At 42.2% G+C, this 16,102-nt stretch overlaps 2 protein-coding genes across 2 annotated transcripts in view; both read right to left on the bottom strand.

Annotated features, from left to right (window-relative positions):
* The window catches only part of AKT2 (AKT serine/threonine kinase 2), a 101,453-nt gene extending 100,157 nt beyond the window's left edge, over window positions 1–1,296 (bottom strand). Inside the window, exon 1 of the mRNA XM_089659115.1 lies at window positions 1,163–1,296. The gene's annotated coding sequence lies outside the window, so the exon portion shown is untranslated. The remainder of the gene's footprint in view (window positions 1–1,162) is intronic.
* Window positions 1,297–13,486: 12,190 nt separating this feature from the next.
* The window catches only part of LTBP4 (latent transforming growth factor beta binding protein 4), a 248,222-nt gene continuing 245,606 nt past the window's right edge, over window positions 13,487–16,102 (bottom strand). Inside the window, exon 34 of the mRNA XM_089659117.1 lies at window positions 13,487–15,890. Within this exon, the coding sequence (XP_089515243.1) occupies window positions 15,745–15,890 (146 nt within the window). The 3' untranslated portion in view covers window positions 13,487–15,744. The remainder of the gene's footprint in view (window positions 15,891–16,102) is intronic.

A 16,102-nucleotide genomic window follows, 5' to 3' on the forward strand; every position in this document is an offset into this window, starting at 1 on the left:
CACATTGATGAATCAGAAAACAGACATGAGCTTTTCTTGTCCAGCATACGTTGACGCACCAATCAGATGTGAACTAGCACCGTTAAAACCAACGGAAAGTCTGGGCACATGCTTTAAAACAGATAAGTGTCAATGGGCCCGGAAAAGTGTTCATTGCCACCCTAAATGTTCAGCCCTTTGGATCTGAAATCTCATAGTCCCCCAAGACTTCTTGAGTTAAAGTAGAACTATAGGCAAAATGTTTTTTTTCATTTTGTATACAGTAAATTAGGGGAATTTTTAGTGTCCCCATTGGAAGTATTCCCCTCTATTACTGTTCTGAGGACTTCACAAAATTTGGAATTTTCTTTTCTGCCTCCTAACATCCTCTGTGAGCTTCCGAACTTCTCCTTTTCTCCCTCACTTCTGTTTGTTTGGAACAAGCAGTACATGTTGGTTGCAGTCATATGCACTGCTCTATGCACACTACAAATCTTAAAGTCCATACTCCATCTCAGGAGTGAGCAAGAGAGGCTCCATTCCCACATAGGGTCCACCCATTAAGCGGATCTGCTTGCTCAGCGGGGGATCTCTCCGCTGATCCCCGCTGAGCAAGCGAATGACAGCTCTGTGTCTGCTCTCCGCTGCTGCTCGCTCTCATCAGTGGGCGGTCGGATGAAAACGCTCCGTCTGTTCGTTTTCATCCGATCCGACGGATGGAAGGGGAATTGGATCCCTAGCCGTCTCTTTTTGGCGGATCGGATGTCGGCGGGTGTAAACGGACACATGTTCGTTTGCACCCGCTGCTCCATAGAGGAGAATGGAGGCTCCGATCGGGTCCGCATGAAAAACAGGCAAGCAGACCAGATCGGAACGTCCGTGTGAAAGAGCCCTTAAGGGGGATCATGGAGACCGAACGTAGCCACCCTCTAACAGGAAGTCAGATCACAGCAGCAAACAAAAAAGAATTTGGAAGAGGCTGAGAGCAATAGAAGGGACGTTTATGAGATAAAAATACATACTCGACTATCATTTTTTTTTTTAGGTAAGTAAGGAAGATGTCACCACCTGTTGCGGTTTGTGCTCTTAGCCGATGAGACATCTCGGACTGAATGTGTGACCAAGCATATGACACAGCTTGACCGCCAATCCCAGAATAGTACCAGCCAACGAATATTGTTACCTTTTGTGCCGAATGTTCCCCCCTCCCGGGTTCCGCGTTCCCTCCAGCCGGGCTTTCCTGTGCAGTGGTCACCTGAGTAAGTGGTGCTGCGTTGCTGGGAGAGCTGATGCCAGTTGGCAGGTGTAGGGAGTGAAGCCTGTAATAAACACCTGTTCTATGCAGAGAGGGAGGAGAGAGGGGTGTGCGTACGGCTGTGTGTGTTTATCCGACCTGACGGGATGGACACTCTCACCCTTTTCCATAAACATGTTTTCTTCTTCCTTAACTGAGCATATAATTTACATGTCTACCATCAGGACGAAGGACCCAACACTCCTGGGCTGTCAGGCAGCTCTAGTAGAAGTTAAAGCCATGGCTGAGCTGTACAAGGTCAGCTCCTCTAAGAGCAAGAGGAGTCTGATGACAGATAAAACCCAACAGGTCTATGCCATCCCTGTGTGTGATCGGGAGTTCACGCTTACAACATGTTTTCTTATCCCAAAGCTCTTTTCTGGGGAAGGGAGAGGTGCTCTAGTATATTTGATTCATACACTTGTCCACTGTACTACATACGTGTTAAGGTTGTGCACGAGTGATCCTAGAAAAATGTGTTTTTTTTCCAGCCAATGGGTTATTAGCATTAAATTCACTGGTCCATGGGAGTTCCCTTTTTCGATCTAAAAAAAAGTGTAGAGCTATTCGTCCCGCAAAATGTACATTCATTCTGTGCAGAAAAATAAAATGTTATTAGGCTATTTTCTCTACAAGTCGAATGTGTCAAATGGAAAAATACCACATTATGACTACTACAGTTGTGTTCAAAATAATAGCAGTCAGACATCACTAACCTGATCAATCACTGTTTTTGGTAGAAATGATATTTCTACATGGCAAATAATTTACTAGCAGGTGTAGTTGAGTAATAGAAATCCAACAGACCCAACAGTCATGACACGCATGCTGCTGATTCTGTGTCATTGAATCACTAATTGAAAGGGGCATGTTCAAAATAATAGCAGTGTGGAGTTCTATTAGTGAGGTCATTCATTCTTTGAATAACAGGTGACAATTATTGCCCTTATTTCAGGAAGGAAGGCAGCAAATGTTGTACATGCTGGTTACAGTGCATTTCTCTATGAGGAAAATGGGTCGTTCCAGACATTGTTCAGAAGAACAGTGTATCTTGATTAAAAAGTTGATTGGAGAAGGGAAAACATATAAAGAAGTGCAGAAAATGATAGGCTGCTCAGCTAAAATGATCGCAAATGCTTTAAAATGGCAACCAAAACCTGAAAGACGTGGAAGAAAGCGAAAAACTACCATTCGAATGGATAGAAGAATAGCCAAAATGGCGCGGACTCAGCCAACAATCAGCTCCAGGAAGATGAAAGAAGGTCTAAAGTTACCTGTGAGTACTGTTACAATTAGAGGACGCCTATGTGAAGCCAAGCTATCTACAAGAAGCCCCCGCAAAGTCCCACTGTTGGAAAAAAGACATGTGCTGAAGAGGTTACAATTTGCCAAAGAGCACATTGACTGGCCTAAAGAGAAATGGCGCAACATTTTGTGGACTGATGAAAGTAAGATTGTTCTTTTTGGGTCTAGTGGCCGGAGACAGTTTGTCAGACGACCCCCAAACACTGAATTCAAGCCACAGTACACTGTGAAGACAGTGAAGCATGGTGGTGCAAGCATCATGATATGGGGATGTTTCTCATACTACGGTGTTGGGCCTATTTATCGCATACCAGGGATCATGGATCAGTTTGAATACATCAGAATACTTGAAGAGGTCATGCTGCCTCATGCTGAAGAGGAAATGCCCATGAAATGGGTGTTCCAACAAGACAACGACCCCAAACACACCAGTAAATGTGCAACATCTTGGTTCCAGACCAACAAGATTGACATTATGGAGTGGCCAGCCCAATCCCCGGATCTTAATCCAATAGAAAACTTGTGGGGTGACATCTAAAATGCAGTTTCTGAGGCAAAACCAAGAAATAGAGAAGAACTGTGGAATGTAGTCCAATCATCCTGGGCTGGAATACCCGATCACAGGGGCCAGAAGTTGGGAGACTCCATGCAACACAGATGTACAGCAGTTCTCAGAAACAGTGCGACTACAACTAAATATTAATTAAGTGATTCAAAGGAAAGCAAAATCTTCAAACATTTTTCAGTTTATATAGTGAATGTTTGAGTTTGTAAAGAATACAAACACTGCTATTTTTTTGAACAGTCTAATATTCACTTTTCTTCAATTTTTTTAGAGGAACAAAACAAATTTGATCTATTTTTCTTCATGTTTTGATTTGGAATAGAATGTGTGGTGTTCCCAATGCATTTGTGTGTATGGAAATAAAAGCTATTAGAAGGATTTTGAGCTTTATTCCCTTTTTTCAACACTGCTATTATTTTGAACACAACTGTACATGGAGCTGATCATCATAGAAAATCCAACAAGAGGAAGCCTGCAGCAGGGCAATATCTTAAAACTTGATGTGCTATGAGCAGGCCAGGGGCAAGGGGTAGACAAGCTGCCCAGGGAGCTGCTATCCTGTGAGTGGGGGGGGCGCCCAGGTGAATTCCCGATGCTACAAGCTGACAGGAGTAGTGACAGCAGTATCACTACTCCTGTCAGCTTAACACAGATAGTGACAAGCCAAAACTTTGGAGAAGAGAGCTGGGAGGAGGTGCGGACTGTGCTCTCTCCACCCTCTAGCTCCATACTCTTGCCGCTGCAGCCCTCCTAGACTGGGACTGTCAAATTGGGACTGTGCAGGGTTTGTTTACCCATCCCCATCTGCTCCCATCAAAGAATCTGTCTAGGGGGCAGATAATCAAACTCTGTAAAGTCCATCTCTGAGAGCCAGCGGTGTCCCCAAGCTGTGATCCCAAAGCACTGCAGCAGTAGCATCTCTCCATGTCAGCTGCCTGTCAAAAGGGTTAAAAGTCAGCTTCACCTAGGCTCCTCCTCAACTCTGATGTGTGAAGATAAGGGGAAGCCTGGGAGGAAAGACATACCACAGCCTTCTGCTGCACTGCATCCGGGTCTGTGTGTTGGGGGCTGAATTGCCCTGGAGAAGGGGGGAAGAAGAATAAGAAACATTTAGTCTGTGGATGAGAGTGTGCTAGGAGGGGGGAAGGACAAGAGGGTTAGTGCTAGGTGGGTTTGGGGGGGGGGGGGTGGGGGGAGAGGGGAAGTGGGGATTTTTGCTGGGAGGGGGGATTTGGAAGTGAAGGGGTAAGATTTGTTTTAGGAGGGGACATTTGTGTGTGTGTGTGTGGGGGGGGGGAGGGGGTGCTTTGTGCTGAGAAAATTTGGTGGGTGACAGGAGTAAGATTTGTTCTAGGAGGGGAAGTGGAGGGGGGGGGGGGTGATAGGAGGGGTGTGATTGTTTGGGGAGAATTTTGGCTTGCATAAGGAATTTATGCTTAGTGAGTAAGCATACAAATTAGTGCTTGATTCATTTTTGGGTGGGGGTATTTTGCTGACACATAATTTCATACATCTTGAGGGGATGGGGAGCAGTTTGGCATCTTTGCTTTGGGCACTAGATGACCTTGTCTGAGCCCTGGTTGTCAGTAAGGCAGGCCACACATTACACAATTTTCTTTCCTTCAACATGGGTTGAAGGAAAAAAATTGCTTGCTTTCCCCATCAGCACAGTGTTGTTGGAGGAATCCCTCCCGAAGCACTGTTGTGTTCTGCTGTCGTGGAGCTCGGGCAGCCTTCCCCTGGAAGAATACAATGATTACTGCCGGCGGCTATAGCATCTGGCAGTGATCAGGCCAAAAAAAAAAACCAGACAGGCTGGTTGTGTTATATATATATATTCATTTTGGGTACTTATATAGCGCCATCAATTCACATCAGTCCCTAACCCTCAAGGAGCATACAATGTAAGGTCCCTGACTCACATTCATACAGGGCCAATTTAAACAGGATCCAATTAACCTACCAGCATGTCTTTAGAGTGTGTTAGGAAACCAGAGTAAACCCATACAGGCACAGGGAGGACATGAAAACTCCAGTCAGGTGGTGTCGTGGTTGGGATTCGAACCAATGACTCTAGTACTGCCAGGAGGAAGTGCTCACCATTTATTCACTGTACTGCCCTGGTCATACTGAAGTCGATCGATGTACAACCAGCCTGTCCATAGACGGACCGAAATTCAGACGATTCCTGCTGAACCGGCTGAATTTCAATCTGTCTATGGCCAGTTTAAGGCTTTACAGCTGAAACGCATAAGCCTCATTATGTGCTGGATTTTACTATGTAGCCAATAAGGGATCAGGTTTTGAGATGTCATGGAGTTGCCGGTTTCCGCTTGTTGGATCAGTATTATGAGAGTTAATAGATACAGTGTTTCCAGTTCTATAGGAATAGAGAGGTAGAGCGCTGCTGTCTTTCTATGATTGCATAATAAAAAATAGTGCAATATTTTCCTCATTCACACATTTGACCTGGAGAGGAAATAGCCTAATACAATGTGATTTTTTTCCCCCCATTTGCACAGGATGAATGTACAACATACAGTTCATGCAGTTTCACAGGACAAATAGCTCTGCACATATAAAGGAAAATATACTCATAGATGTTTCCTACACTGTTTTATTGAAAAAGGCAGTTTGACTCCTGCGTTTATGGAGTATTATATAAGCCTGCTAGCTAGCTTCTTATGTAGTTCATTTTTAAATTAATACTTATTTGCTATAGTCATCAGCTCTATCTAGTGGTTATGATGTGGTATTTTCTTTATTCAGTCTATCCTGTGTGAATAAATAACATTTGACCTGGAGATAAAATAGTAACATTCAATTTTGCCCCCTATTTGCACAGAACAGATGTACATGCAATTTCACAGGATGAATAGTGGAATAGCTTTTTTTTTTTTTTTTAAATACACCCCTAAAACCCTGCTCCAATAAAATTGGATATTTCATTTTAGGCTCCATGACAAATCTGCTTCTATTGGAAGTGTCTGAAATGTGCTCACTATCCATAACAAACAATACGGTTATATTTATTTTATAATAATGCAGTGGAAGGAAGAATCCAATTGGTTATTATGGAGTGTATGGATGTGAAACATCATGAGAATTTGTTGTGTGCAAATGGTGGCAAAATTGAAAATTCTTAGGGTATTTTTTCTCCAGGTTGAATGTTATTTTTTTTAGAGTGAATCAGGAACCGCTTTATGGCCACTAGATGGAGCTGATGATCATTGGAAACACCCTCTCCCCCATCATTTGTACAGAACAAATGTAATTGCAGGTTCACGGGATGGACAGCCCTGCAAATCATTTTATAAATATACCCTTAGGCCTCATGACAAACCTACTTTTATTGGAATTGTTTGAAGAGCTCTCACTATCCATAACAACAAATCAAGTTATCTCATTTTTGTCTCTAATATTGAAGTGAAAGAGAGAATCCAATTGGTTAGTATAGGGTGGTAAAAAATAAATTCCTGTGAAATCGCATGTATAATAGTTACCGTGCAAATGAGGCCAAAATGAATGTAATTAGTCTACTTTTCCTCCAGGTTGAATGTCATGTATTCATACAGAATAAATTGAATCAGGAACATACCACCCTAGATAGATCTAACAATGGCCCCTAGATAGATTGAACAATGGTCCCTAGATGGATCCAACAATCATAGAAAATAATTATTTACTTCCTATGACCATCAACTCAATCTAATGACCATATCGGTGCATTTTCCTGATTTATACTATTCTTATGAATGAATAACATTTGATGTGGAGAGAAAATAGCTTAATACCTTGGACCTGACCGGTTTGTGTTTTCAGGATTCCTTAGTAAAGTGAAGAGGTCAGAACATTTTCCTTTGTATACACACGCCAATCCAGTGGTTCTATGCTAGTCATTAACCACTTCAATACTGGCCACTTTCACCTCCTTCCTGCCCAGGCCAATTTTCAGATTTCAGCACTTTCACCCTTCGAATGACAATTGCACGGTCATGCAATACTGTACCCAAATGAAATTTATATAATTTTTTGAGACAGGTAGAACTTTCTTTTGGTGGTATTTAATCACCACTGGGTTTTTTTTAATCTTTTGCTAAACAAACAAGAAAAGACCGAAATGAACAAATATTTCTGTTATAAAATGTTGCAAATAAGTAATTTTTCTGCACTGCTTTGTGCACTGATGAGGCTTCACTAATGTGCACTGCGCAGGCTGCACTGATGGGCAATAATAAGGCTGCACTGATGGGCACTAATAAGGCTGCACTGATGGGTACTGATGAGGTGTCACTGGTGGGAACTGATAAGCTGCATTGATGGACACTGATGAAGAGGCACTGATGAGGCTGCACTGATGAAGAGGCTCTGATGAGGCTGAACCAGGGGCGGACTGACAACTCATGGGGCCCCCGGGCAATAGGGGATCATGGGGCCCCTGTGTCCTTGCCCACACTCAAAAAAAGCCTATGAAAAAGGAACCAGGGGCATCTCATGGGGCCCCCTACTGACCCCGGGCCCTCGGGCAGTGCCCGAGTTTCCAAATGGTCAGTCCGCCTCTGGGCTGAACTGATGAGCACTGATGAGGAGGCACTGATGAAGAGGCTCTGAAGAGGCTGCACTGATGGGCACTGTTGAGGCTGCACTGATAAGCTGCATTGATGGGTACTGATGAGGAGGCACTGATGGGCAATGATGAGGCTGCATTGATCCTCACTGATGAGGAGGCACTGATGGGCAATGATGAGGCTGCATTGATCCTCACTGATGAGGAGGCACTGATGGGCAATGATGAGGCTGCATTGATCCTCACTGATGAGGAGGCACTGATGAGCACTAATGAGCACCAATGGGGAAGATGATATTCAGGGCACTGTATATTAGTGTAAATGCTGTACTTGCTGTGCCCCTCACAGATCGGCTCTCCCTTCCTCACATGTTGTCTCTGTGTGAAGAAAGGAGAACCAATAACCGGCAAAGGATTTCAGTCTGTTTACACTGTGACTGGACACAGCTGATCACAAAATAAAAGGCCGCAGTGATTGGCCCTTTGCCCTGATCTGTTATCTGTTGTGTCCAAGGCACAAAGCAGTCACAGGGAGCAAGCGACATGCGTGCCACGTGGGAGGATGTCCAGGGACGTCCTCCCAGAACTGGAGAGCCGTGCTGTAGCCATTTATCGGCTATATCTCAGTGTTAAAGAGGTTAAACAGTCTTTAAAAATGAGGAACGATGGCTTAGGAATAACAGAGCTCAGCTCTTTGAGGACCCATGGGTGTAAGCCATCTGGCCTAGGTGCTTTATTCACCAAGTGCTTCTACATCATATCAGTATCGAGTCATTGTGGATCATTTGCGGCTGTCAGTATTATCCCCATTATAGACATGAGCACCTCCAATTTCCTTAGTAAAACAAGCTGAGGAAGGATTAGCTGAACTGAACTGAACTGAATTTATTCTCTGTTGAGAAGAAGCGATTAAGAGGGAATATGATCACCATGTATAAATAAATAAGTGGCCCATATAGTGAACTTGGTGTTGATGTATTCACTTTTAGTGAGGACAAGGGGGCATCTGGACAAGAGATTTAACCTACAAATACGGGAAGGCTTCTTTATAGTAAGAGCTGTGAAAATGTGGAAGAGATTCCCTCAAAAACTAGTTCTAGCTAGCTCAGTGGATTCTTTTAAAAAAGTGCTGGATGCATTTGAAATGCACAAAATATAAATAGATACTAATATTTATAGGTAATAACACTAGGGGTAGTTGATCCAGGGAATGTCCAACTGGGGGATCAGGAAGGATTTATTTTCTCCCAGCTGGAGCAAATTGGATCCTGCTTTGGGCTTAGGTTCACATTATGCTGGGTTTGCGGGTCGCATTTGCAAGGGCAAGGTTGCCCATTCATTTTAATGGGCTGCTGTGCCTGCATTTCACACAGGAAAAAGGTTCTTGCAGCATTTTAAAAATGCAGTGGCTGGGAAATCGCATGGTGCTTTTGCACCATGTGATTTCCCTTCGGTTCCCGCACACACGCTTCCGTTTTAGATGCGCGGGAGTGCCATGAAGAATGAATGGCAACCCCACGCGTCTCTAAAGAGCAGGGTATTTCGGCTGCTGGTGGTTGGGGGTACAGGAATAGTGTGAACCTAGCTTTATTGGGGTTTTTTACTTCCTTTGGATTGACTAGAATTGTGTATATGATAGTTTTCTATTAGTTTGGGGTTTTTTTCTATTTATTGAACTAGATGGACTTGTGTCTTTTTTTTCAACCTAACTATGTATCATTATGTAATATGGGCAAAAAGGTTCAAAAATGACAAATACAACTTGGCAGCAGGAGATTTTCCCATTAATGCTCAAAGCAAAATATGCGCAGCTACTCTTCATCCTAAACAAAACGAATATCTTGGGTGTAGGTATTCTTCAGAATTGCATTCCAGTAAAACATGAAAATAATGCTTTGGGAACACAGCCAACATGGTTATCCACATCTTCCTCCATTCATTGAACATATTTGCCTTACTAGCACCATCTGCTGGCCAAACTAAATATTACACCTGTGAAATATATGTCACTGTCAGCAGTGGTGGAGGATACTGGGATTAAAAAAAAGTGTCCACCTGGTCTTTTGTGGTATGCTGAATGCTAAAACTTACTCCAGCTAGAAAAAAAATATATATGATGCACTAGCGGTGTGCTTTATAAACTCAGAACCTTACTTTTTCTGTGGTTACATGCCTGAAATGTGTACCAAAACGTGCATTAGCCATCGAGCGTCACCAGGGTCTGCCATTGGAGATTACAGCTGGTATTTTTAGACCTGCATGCACATACTAGGGCCAGTTTAGTCAGGAGACAATTAATCTACCAGCATGTCTTTGGAGTGTGGGAGAAAGCTCAAGTACCCAGAGAAGAACCAGGCAAGCATAGGGAGAATATGCAAACTCCATGCAGATAGTGTCCTTGTAGAGCTTTGAACCAAGAACCCCAGTGCTGCAAGGCATAAGTATTAAAGTACAAAAATACATAGACTGCGCTAGTAAAAAAATATAAAAAAATATTAAAATAAATAACCGTGACAAAAATATATTAAAATATAATAAATCATGTAAAGCTCCCAAAAAAAACCCTTTTTCCAAGCCAAGCTTCTGTCTCAACTGTCTACAGATCATTGCTCCCAGAGCAGAAAAGTGTTTATGCTGGTTTATAATATGATCAGCATATTGCTCTGGTGAGTTTATTCATTTTATTCGGTGGTGGACACACTGGGTGGATTTCGTTTGCATTTTTTCATCATTACTATTATATATTTTTGGGACTTTATATGTTTGATATGATTTTGTTTTGATATTTTTGTTTTTTGGGAGTTTTACATGATTTATTATATTTTAATGTATTTTTGTCACGGTTATTTATTTTAATATATTTTTTTATTTATTTTTTACTAGCGCAGTCTATGTATTTTTGTACTTATATGCACCTTATTACAGGGTAGATTTTTCAGCTGGTATTTTTGATATACAATTTTGACGGTAATAATTATCACTATTATTGTTCTGACGCCACCTATATTTATTCATTCTTTATAAGTATTAAAGTGACACTAAACTCTGGTTTAACAAAAAAACTTTATTTGGGTAAGTATTCCTAATTCAAAAAGTCCCTTCTACTTCTCAACCGCCTCCAAATTTACAAATTCCTTTTTTTTGCTGCTGTGATCTGACTTCCTGTTAGAGGGTGGCTATATTTGTTCTCCATGCTCACACTGTGTATAGGAAAGCAGCCACTGTCTCTGCTCACTCCCAAGATGGACTATGAACTGTGGGATTTTTAGTGTCCATAGAGTAGTGTACATGACCACAACTAATGTGCTCGTTCAAAAAAACGGAAGTGAGGGGGCAAAAGAAAGGTTCAGATGCTCACGGATGATTTTAGAAGGAGGTAGAAAAACAGAGAAAGAAACAATTTCATGAAAAATAGATTACAGGACTATTAAAGTAGAAATATAGTTAATCCTTTTTTCTTCACTTTGGATAGAGTAAGGGAAGGTTTTAACCCCCGCCATATTTTTTTTTTTGCCGTCTGTGTCCCATTGCAGATATTTCCCTTTACTTCCTGTCCCAGAGCCAAACAGAAAGTGAGAGGAAATCCCTGCAAATTAGGGGAATTCCTTGGGGACTCCCAGGTCACCAGAACTAATGTTCCCATTGGAAGATATCCCCTTTAATACTTTTATCGTACATTCTCTTTCAATGATGATGGTAAACGGGACAAAATAGAGAGGGCACAGGCAGCAATAAAAACTGACATGGATTCTAATCCCTTTCCGCTATCCAAAACTAAAAAAAAAAGTTTTGCCTTTAGTTATACTTTAAGTAATGGATGTGTATGGATAATATGTGAAGAATAAGTCTGTTATGTTTAGGATTTGTCAAGGTCTGTCTCAAGGAAGACTTTTTTTTACAATTTTTTAGGGTAGCTAAATTTTTTAACTGCTTCTCGACCACCCTATAGCAGAAGTACTGCTACAGGGTGGCAGGGCTGCACAAAATCACGTATATATACATGATTTTGTATTTTCGGGTTGGGGGGGGGGGGGCGCGTGCATCGAGCATTAATAACACTGCTTTTAGGGACATCTGGCTTTTTTTATTGCCTATAAATGCCCCTCTATGTTAGTCTATGTGTCTATGCACCCCTAGGCATTTAGAGGAAAAAATAAAAAACTCCCTGAATGGACAAAGTGACACATTTACACAGCACTTTAGACAAATAGTAGAGCAACCTTTTTACATTAGACAAACCCTTGAAAGAATTTTAAGATCTTAGGGAACCCTTGCTAAAACCAATTAATCGATGCTCATTGGGACAAACATCAATTACATTGGTGGTCAATGGGAAGAATGCCCCCTTACAGATAGGTAAAAAAGATAATTGTTGTCATGCTATTGACTCTGCCAAGTGGCATTTGCCCTTGAGCTATGCGTTCACCGTCAAATGAGAGGTCAATCAGCCAGAGCTCAAGGAACCCATGGCAAACCCTCTTTAGAATCCAAATCACAGAGAAACTGGTCACAAGTCCTTCAGAACTTGACAATTATCCATAGCTCCAGTTTTTTGTCTTAGAGAGACTCTAAAGATCAGATATTGCCACAACATCATTTATGTCTTCCTCACCACCACAGCTCAAGGAACCTCTGGCAATCTCTTTAAGAACCCTAAGAGTCCACAGAATCCTGATTGATTAAGGATGCTCTAGATACTGCCAGCTCAGATCACAGAGAAAGTTGTCAAGAGTCCATCAAAACTTGGCATTCACCCATAGCTCCAGTTTTGTGTTAGAAAGCCTAGATATTGCCACAGTATACCACAACTATTATAAAGCCAATCGTGAGTGTCATTGGTGAATTTCTTTGGCCCCTTTCACATGAGGCAGGCTCCGCTTGCTCAGCTGGGGATCTGTCTACTGATCCCCCACTGAGCAGAACAAAGCAGGCAGATCACTGGTTCCTTTATACAGAGCAGACAGGAAAACAGCACACTCTGCTGTTGGGGACTCAGATGTAAATGGACCAGCTATCTGTTTACACCCGACTGCTCTCTGATCTGATTCACCCAGATGGAGGGTAACAAATCCCCTTCCGTTTGTTTTTGGTGGATCGGATCACCCGTGTGAAAGGGGCCTTATATTATAAAATCCATGATTCTCTAAGGACCCTTTAACACGGGGCGGAATCCACTTCCTATCCAACTGAAAAGCGGGGGATCTGTCCGTTGATCTTCTGCTGAGCAGATCAGAATGGGTGGATCACTGATCCATATCTGCTCTGCTTATGCTACTTGCTTTTCTCTATGGGCAGTCAGATGCAAACGGACTGGCTGTTTACGCCCAACTGCCCTCTGATCCACCCAGACATATGGGAACAGATCCCCTTCCATTTGTTTTTGGCAAAATGGAGGTAGGCAGGTGTAAACAGACACAAGTCCATTTACACCCATTGCTCCATAGAGGAGAATGAAGGGTTCAATTGGGTCCGGAGGAAAAACAGACAGGAAGATCCGAATTTACCACGTGTGTAAGGAGCCTTATCACAAAGCCAACAGATTAACCTAGACACTGGTGACTAACTGAAATACTGGTTTTGGCTTACCTTTTAAAGGAAAATTGCCAAGAAAAAAAATGTGGCCACCATTGCTTATCTCCTGCTCCATGCTTGGCAGTCATACTTATCTTCTGGCTTTAAGACTGCCCTAGCCATTGACCCACTCTACCTAGAAAAACCTTCTAAATGGAGTTCTACTTTAAGTGAATTCCTTTAAAAACGCACATACAATGCAACATGTTATATAATATATATTTTATTCATTTGATTTTTTTTTAACAATGCCTATAAAAAGTGTATAAAAATCACAATGTGCGTGTGTGTAGAAAATTAAAACATTACATTTATGTCTCATTTAGAAGAAGTACTTTGATGCTCTATCCTCTTGAAGGAGACAGAAAGACGCATGACTATGTGGTGACCCAGAACAGGGAGGGATTAATTGATCTGGAAAGGGGGGGGGAGGGGTCACAATGCGTGGTTCATATTAGCAGCTATTACTGGAGACACATACTGATCCCTAGGACAAAATGCCCCTGAGGCTGTATAATGGTTTAAAATGAAGCAAACAATGATAAACGGTGAGAGAGACATGGCTGTAAAGGACCATGTCCATTTTCTTACCACATGGTACATATCGTTTATGGTACACAAGTGCCAAAAAGTGTCAGGAATGTTTGAGGGTCTACTTCTTAACTTCCAGGTTGATGGTGGTTTGGTAAGGCCACAGCTGGAAATGTCATACTGCTTTCCATATGTTGGTTAAATAAGAACTCAGGGATTACATTTAATAAGGCCTGTTATACATGAGAAGTGTTTACCAAATTGCCCCTAAACCAAAAATTGTATCAATGACTTAGATACTACATAGGCTTCTCACTGAACCATTTGCTTAGAATGAATGAAGGAAAAACAGGTCTTTGGCTACGTTCACACTAGCCTTGTGTGCAGGCGGCAGAGAGGCGTCTGGGAAGCGTTTTTACCGCTTCCCAAACGCCTCTGCCAACTCTGCACATTACAGCACATGGTGCTGTTCTAACAGGAGCGTTTGCGTCGCGTCGCGTTGCGTCGCGGCAAAACGGACGCCTCTGGTCGAGTCAGGAGGCTTTGAAGCCTCCTATTCTCGTCTATGGTGCCGCTCCGCAAACGCCCGGCCGGCGTTTGCGGTGCGGTTGCGACGCGGTTGCGGGGCGTTTGCGGAGCGGTAACACCACTCAAATGCATTATAGGCGTTTGTGGGGCGTTATTAACGCTCGGCAAACGCCTAGCAACCGCCGCTAAACCGCGCATGCGGCGTTTGCGGAGCGTTTGCCGAGCGTTAAAAACGCTCCGCAAACACCGGACCAACGCTTGCCAAACGCTATAGGGGCGTTTGGCAAGCGTTGGCAAAACAGCCTAGTGTGAACGAGCCCTTAATGTCCATGGTAATCATATTCTTTTCATTCCTCTAGCACAGGAGAGATTTACTAAAACTGGTGTACTCAGAACCTGGTGCAGCTGTGTATGGTAGTCAATCAGCTTCTGACTTCAGCTTGTTCAATTAGCTTTGAAAATAAAACCTGAAAGCTGACTGGTTTCTATTCACAGCTCCACCAGATTTTGCACACTCCAGTTTTAGTAAATCTCACCCCATTGACCTATTCAATTAAAATTTCAAGCAGCAAAGCACTATGCACAAAGTATAGTAACCTATATCAATTAATCAGGATTCACTTTTCTGAGATTAGTCTCTGCAATGTGGATTCTGATTGGTTGATATGGGCACTGTATTTCATACTTAGATGTGTATTTATAAAAAAAATTAGCAAGCTATTCATTCTGTGAAATGGCAAGTACATTTGTTCCATGTGAATGGGGGCAAAATTGAATGTTTTTATACTATTTTCTCTCAAGGTTGAAAGTGCAAATAGAAAATTCCACATTATGGTCCCTAGATGGAGCTGATGATCATAGCAAATAAATACCTTTTTACTATGATCGTCAGCTCTCTTTAGTGGCCATAATATGGTATTTTCCTGATTCACACATTCAACATGGAGAGAAAATGGCCTAATGATATTCAATTTTGCTCCCAAATGAACAGCTATGCAAATTTTGTTATAACTACATCCCTATGTTCCTTATACTGTTTTAATAAAAAAAGGCAAATGGAACATTATATAAGCTTGCTAGCTACTGGATTGTAAAATACCAAAAGTTTTCTCATTTGCAATGTCCTCAAGACAGAAAATAAACATCAGTGGGCAACACACAGGAGGACAAGGCCCCACATGTTACATGTAAAATAGTATATAGATTAAAATTTTAAAAAAGTAAAACTTTCAGGGGTTGCCCACCACTGACTGCATTAAAGAGACCGATAGTCACCTGGCAATATATACAGACAAATAAATATCTTCCTCTGGTTTTTCCATGCAATCCCCTGGTCCCCACAGTGATGTGGACATAGAATAGCCCCCTGCAGGAAGTCTTTGGTTGTCCTAGGAGTGGACGGATTTAGTCCTGGGAGGGGACACAGTAGTGCTGTCGGGACAGGACAAATCCACGGGGACAGGTACACTCGTATGAGCCATCGGTGTTACGGCACTGCCCATTCAGGCACAATAGAGAAAGATCCTCAGCTTCATCACATTCATTTATATCTAGATGAAGACATAGAGTATTAATAATAGACAGATTTAATACACGAAAAATCCAAATCATCATTTCCTCAACTCAACTGTTTAAATGGAAACTCTGTTTTGTGTACAGATTAGGTATGCCAGTAAATATGAAAAGCAGACATTCAGCTAGAGCAGGGGTCTCCAAATTTTCTAAACAAAGGGCCAGTATACTGTCCTTCAGACTTTAGGAG

This window comes from Staurois parvus, unplaced genomic scaffold (genome assembly GCF_062004578.1).
Source record: "Staurois parvus isolate SC_StPar_1 unplaced genomic scaffold, SC_StPar_1.0 ptg001133l, whole genome shotgun sequence".
NCBI classification, from domain to species: domain Eukaryota; kingdom Metazoa; phylum Chordata; class Amphibia; order Anura; family Ranidae; genus Staurois; species Staurois parvus.